General features: G+C 32.4%; 1 protein-coding gene across 1 annotated transcript; it reads left to right on the top strand.

Annotated features, from left to right (window-relative positions):
• The first annotated feature begins 705 nt into the window (after nucleotides 1-705).
• On the top strand, nucleotides 706-2,611 carry LOC123702969 (ER membrane protein complex subunit 6). The gene is made up of 3 exons (XM_045650837.1): nucleotides 706-1,020; nucleotides 1,469-1,687; nucleotides 2,127-2,611. The coding sequence occupies exons 1-2, from the start codon at nucleotides 888-890 to the stop codon at nucleotides 1,675-1,677; spliced, it is 342 nt and encodes a 113-aa protein (XP_045506793.1). The 5' UTR covers nucleotides 706-887; the 3' UTR covers nucleotides 1,678-1,687; nucleotides 2,127-2,611.
• Nucleotides 2,612-15,830: the final 13,219 nt, after the last annotated feature.

Here is a 15,830-nt window from a genome sequence, read left to right as displayed (position 1 = left end):
TATAGATCTACACCGATTTGCATCAACGCTTTTTATAAATTTCATAAAAAAGGAGATATTTTATTTAATACATATTTTCTAGAGATCAATGTCAAATACTGACATACCTATTATTAATAAAATATCAATCCAAATGATAATATTATATATTCATAATTCTGTAGCTGTAATGCAAAATACCTACCACCTTAGATTACAAAATACTTTATTTTGTAATCTAAGCCTACCACTATAAAAGCGAATCAAAGCGAATAGCTAAACTTCACTAGATATAACTAGATAAGATTTTCACTCTGCTTGGTATACCAAGCCATAATATTTATGTATCAATCCAACTGATGATATACTATATTCATGCACATATTATAATATAATATAAGTTCGTAAAGTATTTTGTTTTAGTGCCCAAGATATTATACAGGGTGTCATCGTTATGTGTGCACAGGCGATTATTCCGTAACTATTGCAGATCTGAAAAAACTAATATCGAAAGCCCTTTACCTAATGAGTAAAATTACAATAATAACTTAAGGATTACACCCAGTATCATCCCGGTATATTTATTTTTATATTTAAAAAAACATGACTAAAAAATATATGATCTGTTGATGTACCTACCTACTTGTCGAATTTCGACGAATGTCAAATAACTGTCAAAGATTATGACTTACCTAAGTGTCCTCAATTTTTAAGTTTTAGTGGTTTTAAAGGTTTTAACCTTTCACCTTTGCGAGTGTAAAAAGTTCACAACGTTCACAATAAACAAAGAATAAACATAAATAGAATACACATTAAAATTTAATCAATTACTAATAAAGCAAATACTTTAGGCTGACTGTGACGGCGGATAACCTTACTAATTGAATTTGTTGTATTGACGTGTGAAAATGTCGGTAACATTAAAAACTAAGGATAACAAACCTGAGCCTATAGCGTACAGCGAAGTAGCATTGAGAAATAATGCAATTGTTGTTGAATATTGTCGGACATCTATGTCTGCACTATCGGGATCCACGGCAGGTATTATCATAATATATAAAATTTGTTCTTTTTTCAAATTGTTCAACTTTATTCGAAAAAAAAGTGAAGTCCCGTGTTCCCAAGTGGGGTAATAAGGGGCAGATGATACATCTGTTTCACTGATCGATTTTCTATAGGGACAAGTAGGTGATCAGCCTTCTGTGTCCTGCCAGACTGAGACATTTTTTTGTTATGATTTTTTCGTACATTTTGCTTATTTGGGAATAATTCAGAATTTTATATAAATTTTAACAGTAAATAACCATTATATTTAAGTATCTATGTACTTACATACTCAGTAGTAAGTACATACCTTGAAATAGCTTACAAAAGTTACCTATTCGAAATAGATGCTTAAAATTTCAATAGTCATACCAATCAGTTAATTCTACATAAACAAAAAAACATGCAACAATCTTATTTATAACAAATTATTAAACAATTTCAGGTGTGCTTGGCCTGACTGGATTAAATGGATTTGCATTCTACATGTTCTCGGTTATTGTTCTATGGGTAATGTTCATGATAAAGGCAGGTCCGCACTGGCAAAAGTACTATGTGTCTCGGCAGAGTCTCTTCACAAATGGCTTCTTTGGAGGTCTATTTACGTATGTCCTGTTTTGGACATTCATCTACGGGATGGTTCATGTTTATTAAGTTATAATAAGTAGAGATGCAACGAATAGTTGTTTGGCCGGATACCGGATACCGGATGTTCGGCCTGACCAACAGCCGAATGTTCGGTATCCGACCGCCGAATATTCGGCCGACGGCATTTTGAGTTTCGTAGGTGCGTGTCGCGCACCGTCACGCCGCCTGTGCAGTGCAGGTTTTGACTTGTTTCGAAGTGAACGTTCGCGCGGTCACAGTTCTTGGTAGAGACACTTTTATCGTGTCAGTGAAAAAAAATTTCGTTAAAAATAATAAAAAGCTTCAATTACAACTGTGTCTTTATTTCGATTCTATTTATAAAATCTACCAATTTTACTATCCGGTATCCGGCCTGATAGTACATTACTATCCGGTATCCGGCCGGATAGTAAAATAGGGCCGGATAGGCCGGATACCGGATAGGAACCGAATATTCGGTGCATCTCTAATAATAAGTTAGCTAAGTTACAAGTAAGGCGAGTATAGTGTACAGGAATTATTTGTTGTGAAATACTTGGGCCGGTGAATATTCACATTCATTCATTTGGAAATAAGATGAAATTAACAAATACAGAAACATAACAGGCCATCCACACATCTACCGAATAACGTGACAAACAACGAACACATGGGGACGGCGTTATACAGAGAAGCGAGAAGGAAATAAGTACATCTCTTTTCTTCGTATAGTGCTGTCCCTTTGTGTTTGTCACGTTGTTCGGCAGACGTGTGGATGGCCTATAAACTCCATCATATGTATTACAGACAGACTTTAATTTTATTATTTGTTCATATGGATATTCGGTTGAAAATATGGGTGTGAGCGTTGTATGATGTTGTAAGCATTTAATTTTATTCAGGTGAAAAAAAGGCTGTGTGCCGAGCACACGTGTCAGAAGCGAAACTTCTTTGGCAAGATTCAAAGATAACAAAATAATTGCCTTATCGTATAGGAGGTAGCAACGTTGACAAGTGAGCATTTTAGTATAGTTGGTTCTTTGATATGCTGATCCTCTTGCTATTTCGGTTACAGTCCGGGCTGTCTGGCTGGCCGCAGTGGTTGCGTTTAATAGTGCGCATCTTATCTGCACAGGAAAATATCCTTAATTTAAAGTCATTTTTAACGCGTAATTTTTAATCTTTTGCCTTTAGATAGATCCATTAGACATACATTTTTTATTGCAAGACGTTTTTTTCGTTGTTAAATAGGTGCCAGACGCAATTTTTATTTCAAAATAATTAAAATATCATTGAAATAAGTGAAATTCCATCAACATGAGTCCCAGTGAAGGATAAGTAATCACTGTGTTACTTATACTATATATAATATTCATTTTACTATTTACAGTTTTTTTGCAACAATCTACCATGTCGCCTCCTTTTTCCCAACGAACTTCAAATAGGACGTTAATGTAAACTTGATAAAAACCAAATATCATCAAGAAATTAAAGACTTTTTAACGGATTTTAAACGCGATTTATTCATTGTATTATTTTCCCAAGTCTTTAATTTCAAAATGTATAATAATCGCGTAAAATCAAACACTAGAAAATACAAATATCATCAAATTCATATTTATACCCAAAAGTGTAATAAATATGAAACCATCTATTATAAAAATATTAGTTAACTAATTATTCAATATAAGTATTAAAAAAGGATAATATAATATAAATAATAAAGTAATTACTTACCTTTTAAGCGGACTCATGTTGATGTAATTTCACTTATTTCGATGACATTTTAGTTATTTTGAAATAAAAATTGCGTATGGCACCTATTTTACAACGAAAAAAACGTCTTGCAATAAAAAAATTATGTCTGATGGATCTATCTAAAGGCAAAAGATTAAAAATTACGCGTTAAAAAATGACTTTAAATTAAGGATATGTTCCTGTGCAGATAAGATGCGCACTAATAAACGCAACCACTGCGGCCAGCCAGACAGCCCGGACTCTAACCGAAATAGCAAGAGAAACACTATATGGGCATTTTTTTTTCAATTGGTACCACCTCTCAAAATATGCTACTGAATATTTTTTTCAGTTTTTTGGGTAATTGTTGGTTTATTAGATTAATAGATTAATTAAATTTTACTAAAAACGCTTTTGAATTTAATTTTAAACCCCGATTTTATATGAAATAGTGAAAAATAGTAACTTAGGCACGTTTTTTGGTCCAGAACGTTACCTAAGAATATTTTGCTTTTGAAATAAAACTAAAGTTAGAATTGGGTTTTTTTGGCATGTAGTAGCTTAATAATTGTCCTGTCTAGCAAATGATCATAAACTCTAGTTAAAAACGAAATAATTACTTATTGTAACTTGTTACAAATTGTCATGACCGTTACTTTTACGAAAATGCAATACTTAACTTTTATTTTATTAATGAAATAACTAGGGGCAAATCTTGAATTTCAATACCAATCAGTACTTGAGAATGCTTTTGTTTCGAAATTATATAAAAAAGTATTAAATTTTTTTCACAAAATAAAGAAAAACTATCAAAACTCTTCAATATTTCAGGGGACAGTCACGTATATCTGACCAATCAGTAACGGTCCTGACATAGTAAAGTTGAGGACATACTGGGACTAATTAAATACACCCGCTTACCTTACTTTTCATCATTTTTATTTGACTTTCATTACATTAGGTATTATTTAAGGCACATGTTTACATGAGATCAAAAATCAACAATTCAGTCTATAATTGTTTTTAAAACGAGCTTAGGTTTTAAAATTTTCACTTAGTATAAAAAGTTGTTCTTAATCCCTCAGCCCCCGGAATCACAGACACAATAGAAAATCTATTGTGTCTAGGCGTCTAAAATCACAATTATAGCACCAAAAATGCTGTTTCATTTAACTTCAAAAAAAATCAAAATCCTCTTGCGCTTTTGTTTAAGTCGGTCTATATTTTTCTTACGATACTCTTCATATTTTTGGGGATCACTTTTTATTTGTTCCCTATACCGCTTAATTTTTTCGGCAGCGGTATGTGCCATTTTTATAAGTACCTAAAACATAAAATTACAAACAAACAGACGGACAAGAATCGACTTATATAAAAATAACGAAAGTTCAAAACGGTTTGTGTTCATACTATTAGTTAAAATCAAAAATCTTTTTTTTTTAATAATTAATTATCTTATTTAAATTAACATACGTAATTTAAAAAAAAGTCGAAACAACATCTTCTAAAAATACACTTAGAGACTTAAATCGAGCCACCTAGCAAAATTCGACCATGGCCGTAATTTAAAAAATATAAAGCTTTTACTTAATGTAGTTTTGTAGCTAGCATATTTTTCTCATAGTTGACATGCATTTTGTTATAAATTTAAATTCAGAGCAAAAGCAAATTTATAAACCTCAAGTTACATTTGGCAGGTGGCTAATAAGCAGAGCAATTAAAAATTAAATAGTACTAAAAATTCTCTCAGTGTATCCACATATTTACGCTGTCCTGTTCGTTACTTTTTTTGTCCAGCTAATACGTTACCAGCCATTTGGTAACGAAAAGGACGTAACGGTCGCACATCTTCTCTTAGATTTTTAATCATAAACTGAATATATGTTAAGATAATTGAATATCTTTATTCTATATAAAGCCACAAATAATGTCACCATGTGAAACTACCTTTGTTTTAACATTAACATTACAAAATCGTTCTAAAATCGTGAAACACTTACCGCTCAGTATGAGGTGAAAACTTTGCAAAATGACCGTTACCGCTCACAACACTGTCAAAAATGAACGCTAAAACGGCTGACACTTCAAATGGTTGCTGACATAGCTCGTGTTCGATTTGGTGTTGCTATTTGTATAAAAAAATTGTGGAAGGTAGAAAAAAAACCGAACGAAATTATTGAGCATTTACGGTAACGGTGCAGGACATGTCCAGTTAACAGATACCAAGGGGACACGATTAAAACTAATTTTAAATAATATAATTGTATTAAAATGTATTATGAGTTTATTACACTTGAAAACTACAACGAAATTACAATAATTTAAACGTTTGCAGTAAGTAATAAATAGCGAAATTGCTGAGAAATTGTTAAATAAAGATCACATTTCGAAAAGGGGACAGTACTGCAATCCGTAAGATGTCAGTTTTCAGGATTAAATTTTGGAACTTTGGGTTAATTTTCTCATAAGTAAAATAAAAAACAAGAAATCTTAAGTCATCCTTAACTATTTAAAATTAATTCAACACTTCTAAATTAAAAATCCTGAGTTTTTTTGCAATTTTTATGTGTGGGACATCCCGTGAATTGGATTGTAGACATTTTGGCGAAAATGCCCATATCAAAAACCCAACTATACTAAAATGACTTTTTTTTAAACGTTGCTAGCTCCCGTACTATTATTCCATGTTGTGACGGTATTGTCATAACGCGACCTAGACATTTTATTCTCAATGGGCCTAAAGAAGTTTCACTTCAAAAATATAACACTAAATTTTGGTTTGGTAGTGTGGGGACTAATAAATATACTTCTTTATTTAAATAGTAAACAAATAACCAATCTTTTCCCATTCATATTATAAAAATGGGCCATTTAAACTGAAATATACAAATGTTTATTAATTTATTATATTATTGTTTGTATTGGAATAAATATACCTAAATATATACCTTCTTTCATTTTTATCTAAGTACTGTACTTCATAATATTTTTACAAATATAGAGTTTATAAATAAGAAATACAGAAAATACTAGAACATCCAAATTTGTTTAAACATCAAGTAGTCGTAGTTAACTTTACTTCTTAAATCTTTCATACACCTAGGAAGATATTAAAATATGTTTATGCGTGGTCAAAGACGAAGTTGTTAACATACATTTTTTTTTTTTGTAAGGTGTTTCTCAATGTTAGCCAGAAGGGCTTCTACATTTTAACGCGGACGCGGGGGTGAACTGAAGGTTCACCTTGGTAGCGACATGCACAAGGGCGTCCCCCCTTGACGGGGATCTCGAACCTCGGCTTGGGCTGTCGCTTGAGTGATTAACATACATATCAAACAATAGCTGTTCCCCGCAGGTTCACCCGCATTGCTCCGCTCCTGTCGGTCTTGCGTGATGATATATTATAGCCTATAGCCTTCCTCGATAAATGGGCTATCGAACACCGAAAGAATTTTTCAAATCGGACCAATAGTTCCCGAGATTAGCGCATTCAAACAAACAAACTCTTCAGCTTTATAATATTTTATAGTAAAGATTTAATATAGCGCCATCTATCAGAATTTAGAAATTTCATGATGATTCAAAATTTGAATGAAAATGTGCAATTCATCAATTCAATTCGCGCATTTAATGCGCGACATAATCATGATCGCGCATATATTTTTTAATAATTAATAAAAAATATCCTGTCCAGGATTTTCCCAGTCAACCCATTTTAAATACATTTTTAATACACTAAATTTATTATAAAATTGGTCTCATTCTATTATCACACCGTTGCATTTCGACTTATATTCGGATCTTAGACCATAAAGGTTTCTCATTTTTCACGTTTCCATGCAGTAAGAGCGCGTTCCCACTTTGTCGTGACGACAGATAATCGTGCAGTTTTAAGTGTCGATCTTGGTCGATGCTTATATTATTTAAATCGAGGTGTCCACATATTAAATGTGTTATATTGTGTGCATCTGTGGTGTGCATATTGTTTGTGTTTGTTTGTATACCTATATTATTATCTTCTAAAGAACGACATTGTTTGCAGTGACGACAGATTGTCATGACATTGGGAACGGCTAGCACGATAGTCGTAAAACGTTATTAACGACTGTGACGACAACAATATTGTAGCCACGATTAAAAAAACATTGAGTTAATATTATTATGTACTACGTAGTGTTGATTAACAATGATTTATATAATATTGTATGTAGCAACACTGCGTTGGTTGTGACACTGTGTCAACTGTCAGTTATGAAGGAAGTTTTTATATAGTCTGTAATCTGCAAGATGTAGAGGTTCCCCATGTTGTTGTGTGATTAATAAAGGCACGCTTCAATGATCAAAGTTTGTATCTTTAATCATCCCCGCAATCCTTAACAGGGTTATGGGCCCAGTAACACAGCCAAGTAAAGCCATCGGTTTTAAAGTAAATTTATAAATATTAAAGGACAAAATGTCAAAAGAAAAATATCAAATTGTCCCTTTCGCGGGGGACAATTACAACGCATGGGAGTTTAGATTGAAAAGTATCCTGCGGGATAATGGAGCAATAGAGGCGATCGAAAAGGAGGATTTCAGTAAATCTACAAATAACAAGCAATTGGAAGCTAAAGCCCAGGCTATTATAATAGCGGCAACCGCCGACAGTCATCTCGAATACTTGAAGGACAGATCTGCATATCAAATGATTAAAAGCATGGAAGACAGCTTTAAGAAGAAAGGTACAAGATCTAAATTATTTATAAGAAGAGAATTATCCGATATGAAATTCGATGAACGGAAACCTTTAATGGAACATTTTATTGACATGGAAAAGCTATTTGCACAACTCGGAGATGCTGGCAGTGAGCTCTCGGAAGAAGAAAAGGTTAACTATTTACTACTATCCATGCCGAAATCTTATGAAGGCATTATCACGGCGTTGGAAACTATGGAGGAATTGAAAGTGGACTTTGTGAAAAACAGACTGCTTGGAGAAGAGGAAAAACGAAACAGAGGAGCGATCAAATCCCTTGATTCTTCAATCTTTTTGTGTTATGGATGTGGACGCCCCGGACACAAAAAATTTCAGTGTAGGAGCACTCAGCAGGCACGACACAGGACTGGTGACTGGAGACTTCACAGCCGTGGACGTGGCGACTGGAAGTACAACGGAGGCCGAGACGACAGTAAGGCTACTCGTCATCAGACCCAGGGAAGAGGTAGAGGAAAGTCATTTCTTACCGGCACTGAAAATACTGAAGGTAACAAATTTGTAAGTTTTATGTCCTTTAGCGCTGACACTGAACAGCAGAATAAGAATAGTTTTAAATGTGTTATAGACTCAGGTAGTTCATTTCATCTTGTAAATGACATTAATTTATTCTCTAATTATTGTAAACTGGATAAGCCAATTAAAATTTCAGCTGCCAAAAATGATGTTGATTTAGAAGCTGTTGGTATAGGAAAAATAAAATGTTATTTAAGTGATTTTAAGGTTAATATTATATTAAATGATGTGTATTATGTACCACAATTAAGGAAAAATTTAATATCTGTTTCCAAAATGGAAAAACATGGTTTAAAGATCATCTTCAATGAAGGGGAAGTTAAAGTTTTCTCACAAACCAATGAATTGTTTATGGTTGGGCATAGACTAGGATCCCTTTATTTTGTAGAATTTGAAGTAATATTTAATGATTGTTATTATGGTGAAAAATCAGACACAAAAGATAATTTAGTAGAAATTTGGCATAAAAGATTTTCTCACTTAAGCTATAGTAGTTTGAAAACTTTAGTAAATAAAAATATGGTTGATGGTTTAACTGATTTGAAAGAAAAAAATTTAGAAAATAAACATTGTGAATCATGCATACTTGCTAATATTACACGCCTTCCTTTTAATGGGAGAATGTATAAGGCTAGGAAACCCTTAGAACTAGTACATACCGATGTTTGTTCTGTTAGCCCGTCTACGTGGGACGGATATAAATATTTTGTTACTTTCATAGATGATTTTACCCATTTCACTGCAGTTTACTTATTAAGAGACAAGTCTGAAGTTTTTGAATATTTCAAGACGTATTATAATTATGCTAGTAATCATTTTGGTCATGGTATATTGAAGTTAAAGTCAGATAATGGTGGTGAGTATATTTCTAGAAATTTTACATCTTTTTGTGATGAAAAGGGCATAGTATTGCAGTATACTGCTGCATATAATCCTGAAATGAACGGAGTAGCTGAGAGAATGAATCGTACTCTGACTGAAAAGGCGCGTGCATTATTGTTAGATTCACAACTTTCTAAAGAGCTTTGGGGCGAGGCCCTGAGATATGCGGTATATGTCACTAATCGTAGTCCCACTGCTTCTCTTAATGTTACACCATTTGAAATGTGGGAAGGAAGACGTCCTAATGTATCTAATTTCAGAATGTTTGGGTCATCTGCATATGCCCATATTCCTCAAAAACTCCGAATGAAGTTAGACCCTCGTGGTATTAAATTGAAAATGGTTGGTTATGCTCCAGGGGGATATAGATTATGGGATGATAATAAAAGGAGAATATGCATAGAACGAAACGTATTGTTTAGGGAAGAAACATGTTCAGAGTCACCTGAAACGGTTAGTATTGATGCGGAGTCTATCTCGGATAGGAAGGAGAAGGTTGGTAGTAGTAGTCCTGATAAAACCCAAACCAATAGTACTGAGAAAATTTTAATTTCTGATAATAATTTAGAATCATTACAATTTGAAGAAAGGAATATAGATAATGTTAATTATAGGGAAAATAGAAAGAAAACTAAACCAAAATATTTACAAGATTTTGTTACTGATGATTCAGATTTAGGTGATATATTAATGGCATCATTTTTGTCTTGTTCTAATGGTAATGTTCCAGAAAAGTATAATGATATAGATTCTTATGACGATAAGGATAGGTGGTATGAAGCGGTAAATGAGGAAATTAAATCTTTAGAGGATAACAAAACTTGGGAAGTTGTAGAAAAACCAAACGATGTTAAGTTAATTGATTGTAGATGGATTTTTACAAAAAAGGCGGGTGATGTATATAAAGCTAGATTAGTTGCAAGGGGATTTCAACAGGAAGGTAGCTTTAATGAAATTTATTCTCCTGTTTTGAAATTACAAACTCTCAGAGTTCTTTTATCATTAGCTGTTCAAAGGAACTATTTAATTCATCAAATGGATGTTAAAGGTGCTTTCCTTCATGGTGAAATTGATGATGTTGTATACTTAAAGCCCCCACCTGGTATAAATATAGAAAAAAATTATGTTTTGAAATTGAATAAATCACTGTATGGTCTTAAAAAATCTTCAAAAAATTGGTATAATAAATTTTATAGTTTTATGAAGAGTAAAGGATTTCAAAGAGCAGAAAGTGATTATTGTTTATATTTTAAGGATGGTATTTACATTTTGTTGTATGTGGATGATTTACTAATTTTGGGTGAGGACAATTTAAGGATAAATAATGTTAAAGAAATGTTATATACAGAATTTAAAATGAAAGATCTAGGATCTAAAAAATTAAAATATCTGGGTATTAATATTATTCAAGATAGTGATTGTTTGTATATTAACCAGAAAGAGTATTTAGAGTCTATATTAACAAAATTTGGTATGTCTGAAGCAAATACTAGTGAATCACCCATGGAAGTTAATGTTAATCTTGATGATTGTACAATTGATTACTCTTTAGAGCATAAATGCAGAGCTTGTATAAGTTCTTTAATGTATGCTGTAGTAGGTTCAAGACCTGATTTGTGTGCTTCTGTTTCATATTTAGCAAGATATCAATCTAGACCATCAGAAAGGTTATGGCAATGCTTGAAAAGGATTTTAAGATATGTTAAAGGTACCATTAATTATAATTTAAAATATACTAAGAATTGTAATTCCGAACCACTAGTTGGATATGCTGATGCAAGTTTTGCTGTAGATAAAGATAGGAAATCTGTAACTGGTTATATATTTAAAGTATTTGATAACAGTGTTATTTGGCGTTGCAAAAAGCAAAGCACTGTAGCTTTAAGCACTACTGAGGCAGAGTTATACTCTCTCAATGAAGCAACTCTAGAGGCTTGTTGGATTAGGAAATTATTAAATGAGTTAGATGTTAATTGTAATACCACTACCATATATGAAGACAATAAAAGTACAATATTTTCTGTATGTAATCCTGATCAAAAAAGAATGAAACATGTGGATGTAAAATACAACTTTGTTAAACATAAAATAGAATGTAAGGAAATTTGTGTTATGTATATACCTACAAAGCAACAAATAGCTGGTATTTTTACGAAACCATTAAATAAAATCTCCCATAATTATTTTGTACCTAAATTAGGATTGGAATAAAGTTCAGTTCGCATTGTGTATCTTTTAGTTTGTTAGTTTTGGTTAATACAAATTATATTATTGTTAGTTCTTACTTATTCATTGTAGGTATTGTTAGTTATGTTGATATAAATCATTGGGGGGAGGTGTTGATTAACAATGATTTATATAATATTGTATGTAGCAACACTGCGTTGGTTGTGACACTGTGTCAACTGTCAGTTATGAAGGAAGTTTTTATATAGTCTGTAATCTGCAAGATGTAGAGGTTCCCCATGTTGTTGTGTGATTAATAAAGGCACGCTTCAATGATCAAAGTTTGTATCTTTAATCATCCCCGCAATCCTTAACACGTAGTACATATTGTTAACTCAATGTAAAAAATCGTCTCGTCGTTATCACGTGTTTTCCCAAGCGACAAAGCGACTGGCCGTGAAATAATAAAATGTCGCGATCCAATGTGATCACCTATATAATATGATCGCTATAGCTAGAGAAAAGAGTCGTCAACGATAAATTAATCTCTACGACAGAGTGGGAACGCGCCCTAAAGAAATAGCCGATTTCACTCTACAGCTTCCTTACTATCCAGACATAAGAATCCTACCACATAATAGCTCTGTTGCGACGTGAAAGAAAGACGAACCAACATAGTTACCTACGAGCATATTTTCCCGTTGATAATATTAGCCAGATTACCTTCTTTATACTTAGTTACGCTATTGTTAGTTACTAGGTGTGTATATTATTGACACTAGAATGGTTCCCGCGTAAATATTTTTATTGTATTACTGACCTTTAAAAACCAGGGAAAAAATGTTACATCGAAAAATTTGTCAGCTAAACTTCCTGCCTGACACGTCAAATTTCTGTGCCAAAGCGCGGATTAATCCGCTATAGGCGTATAGATAAATATGTACAATGAATTATAGGATTCTGTTTCTCGATTTAGAACATGTATAGCCAGCTTAACGCCAGCTTTTATAAAATGTAGGTAGCTAAAAATGTTAAGTACTATTCATTATCTATTTTTTTAGGGGGGTACTTTTCAAATAAATTGTGTTATTCATGCCTGTGGGCATGGCGCACGTTATACTGTAGAGCTCGCGTACTCTGTACCGTAATAAGTATATATAGTATATGCTCTGTACTGCATAAAAATCTGTATTCTGTACCAAGTGTGAACTAAAAGATGTAAACATAGAAACATACTATAGACAGAGGCGGAAGTGAATTTGTTTTTTAATAGGTACACATTATAATCGGTTTAATAACAGTCTATTCTTTACGTGTAAACCCCGCGTCGTACTTTTATAAACATCTTACAGAAATAGTTTGGAAAATCCAAAAGTGCACGCCTCATAATCTCATCCTTTACAATAAAATTGATTATTTATAAAGAGTACACTATAAATATAAAAAAGAAATAAAATAAAACGGTTGGAAAAGTAAAGAAAGCGGTACCGTAATAATTGAGCTATTTTTAAAAAAAAACAAAATAAAATAAAGAATATAATATATAGATATACTAAAATTATGGAGAACAGTCGATATTTTTTTTTTGTTTATTTAATAACAATTAAACCACATCGAATCAGACCCTGAAAAATTAAAGGGTTCTATTCCTGAGCAGACTCAAGCATAAGAGAAAAAAAAAAGACTCAATTAGTAAAGTATTTCGGTCGCTATCGTGTTAACAAGAAAATCCTCCGCACATACAGACACACGGACGTCCAAGACAGAACTTTTTTAAACTGTTTTTTAAATAGTTTAAATAACAAAAATGACATCAAAAATATCATGAATGTTAAAAATAGTGTTTTTTCTTAATATGTGTGTGTATGTATTATCTTACAAGTGCAATGTATGATACATAAAGACATTTTAAGTTTGAAAAATCAGATGTTTTGCGCGAAGTGACAGTAGTACCCACCTCAACGCTTCGCTTATGAGGCGTGCAATACAATAAACGTATATATTATTCGTGTCACTGAAATAAAATTTAAAACTGTATCTTCCGACTATTTTAAACCACAATGCAATGAAATCGCCTTATAACCTGACTCGCGTCTCGCACCGTTCAAAGCTAAGGTTCAAAGCGCTTTTTGACGGCATAACGTTTCTAAAAAGGCGGGAAATTTGGCTCAGGGCTAGAACGGTTGTCAATGTCAGCATAAAAATGTCAGTGAATTCAATGGAATTTCATGACCAGAGACAATTAGTTTCTTTTAAACTCGGCTGTTTGTTGAGTGCCTGTGCCGCTGTATAAACACGGCGAAATAGGTAATTGATTCTTTTGTAGCGGATTTTTCTTTTCATTTCATGCGAGTCGGTGGTTTTTTTTCAATATGAATGAGCTTTACGAAGATTTTGAAAGCTTTTCATTCGAATAAATATACTTACCTAGGTTTTGATTTTTTCTTTTCATATATTTTGTTCGATAGATAAACAGTAATTCGTGATAGGCTTTATCTGTTTTTACTTTCCTGTACATAATGTAATGAAATGTATATAAAACTAACTCTAAGTACATTTAGTTAATTCAACAAATTCAACATTCATTTATTCATGAAAATATATTTTAGAAGAATTTATGAATACCTACATATTTTTACCACCTTTACAGAATGTCATTCTATTACACAATGTAATTACTGCCCCAGTAAATAGGTATTAATAGCGATCCGAAAACTATGAAATAAGGTCTTATCGCTACATAACTGAATTATCGGACGCGATATCGTAAGATAATATCGTCAGCGTTACCGGAACCTCGGAGATGGAGACTAATAGCCACGGGCTGTAACTAGTTTAGCTAATGTTATTACTGTACAGTATTCAGGGTATATCATTTACACGACACGATAAAATATCGTGAGTGCACTGTGAGAACAGCAAATGGACTTTGTTTTGTTACCAAGAGTACGATTTACCATTCAATGTGTTGATATTATAGATCGGAGTTATTTATTTTTCTTTTTCAAGGCAATTTTATTAAGAAAATATCTGATATAAATTATAGAGAGATTTAGTAATTAGCTTTATTGTATCTAATATTTAAAAGGATGGAATTTATGTCAGTATTATATTTACCAAAATACACAGTTGGTTAAGTCGAAATATACAGTCAAATACATCGAAATTACTCCCTTTGTATTCTATTTCATTCAACGCAAACATTTGTTAATCAAATCCTCGTGACCCTAATATCAGTGTATGCCCTAAATCGGCTATACGATATTTTATCGTACAGTGTAAATAGAAAACAATGTAACTTAATTATGTCGCATCGCATGGTGTACAAACTTATACTCAATATCCAGCAAGTATGTGAAGTAAGAAGTATTTGTAAGTTAGTTTTAGTCGAACACTTTAGTAAGGTTTCCTCGATGGTGCTTTGTAGTGAAAATTAGTTATTAGAGCCAATATCTTGGCTTATAGTTGAGATATTTTATGCTTGTAAGTCTTGTAACGTTGTAGTTTTAATCAGTTTAATCGATAAGGAAGGAGTTTAATTTCATAATATTATTTTATTACCTTTACATAATATATAATTAACCAAGTATATTTTGTCCAATTTACATAGTTCTTGAAAATGTAACTCTCAGTCTCTTAGTTACTTATAATTTATTACAATAACTAAAGAACATTACAAACTAAAAATTTCGTAATAACACGACTGTAAAAAGTCGCTGTATTTCTAAAGAACTTAAGTGCAAATGCAATATCTCAAAGTTAACATCACTACAATACGATAAACGTAAGTTAGATTTAATAAACATCGGTTCGCAATACAGCGACACGATAAATCGAAATCGGTTCAACTTGTCGAATAATATCACCATCCGTTCCAATACGTTGAGATGGGTATTGAAATAAACCGGCAGAATGTGAAATACATGGAGGCTACTGTAATGTAAGGAAATTGTACTGCATTTCGTATCAATCAGACTTCTTCGATATATTTTTTTTAATACTATTACATAATTAAACAACAGTTATTATAGACAAAGAAGTAAGCTTTTTACATAACTAGTTAATAAATTATGTGTTTACTAATTATGTACCTACGTATGGTATTTAATAGCTGCATGGACCCAATATTATATTCGTCCATGATAGC

Source organism: Colias croceus, chromosome 24, assembly GCF_905220415.1.
Source record: "Colias croceus chromosome 24, ilColCroc2.1".
In the NCBI taxonomy this organism is placed as follows: Eukaryota; Metazoa; Arthropoda; class Insecta; order Lepidoptera; family Pieridae; genus Colias; species Colias croceus.
This window is presented reverse-complemented; position numbering and strand designations above follow the sequence as displayed.

What these genes read in the sequence shown, in the direction of transcription:
- LOC123702969 (XM_045650837.1), top strand. Translation starts at nt 888, where the DNA reads ATGTCGGTAACATTAAAAACTAAGGATAACAAACCTGAGCCTATAGCG. An exon ending in ACTATCGGGATCCACGGCAG is followed by an intron (nt 1,021 to 1,468) that starts GTATTATCATAA and finishes AAACAATTTCAG; the next exon opens with GTGTGCTTGGCCTGACTGGA.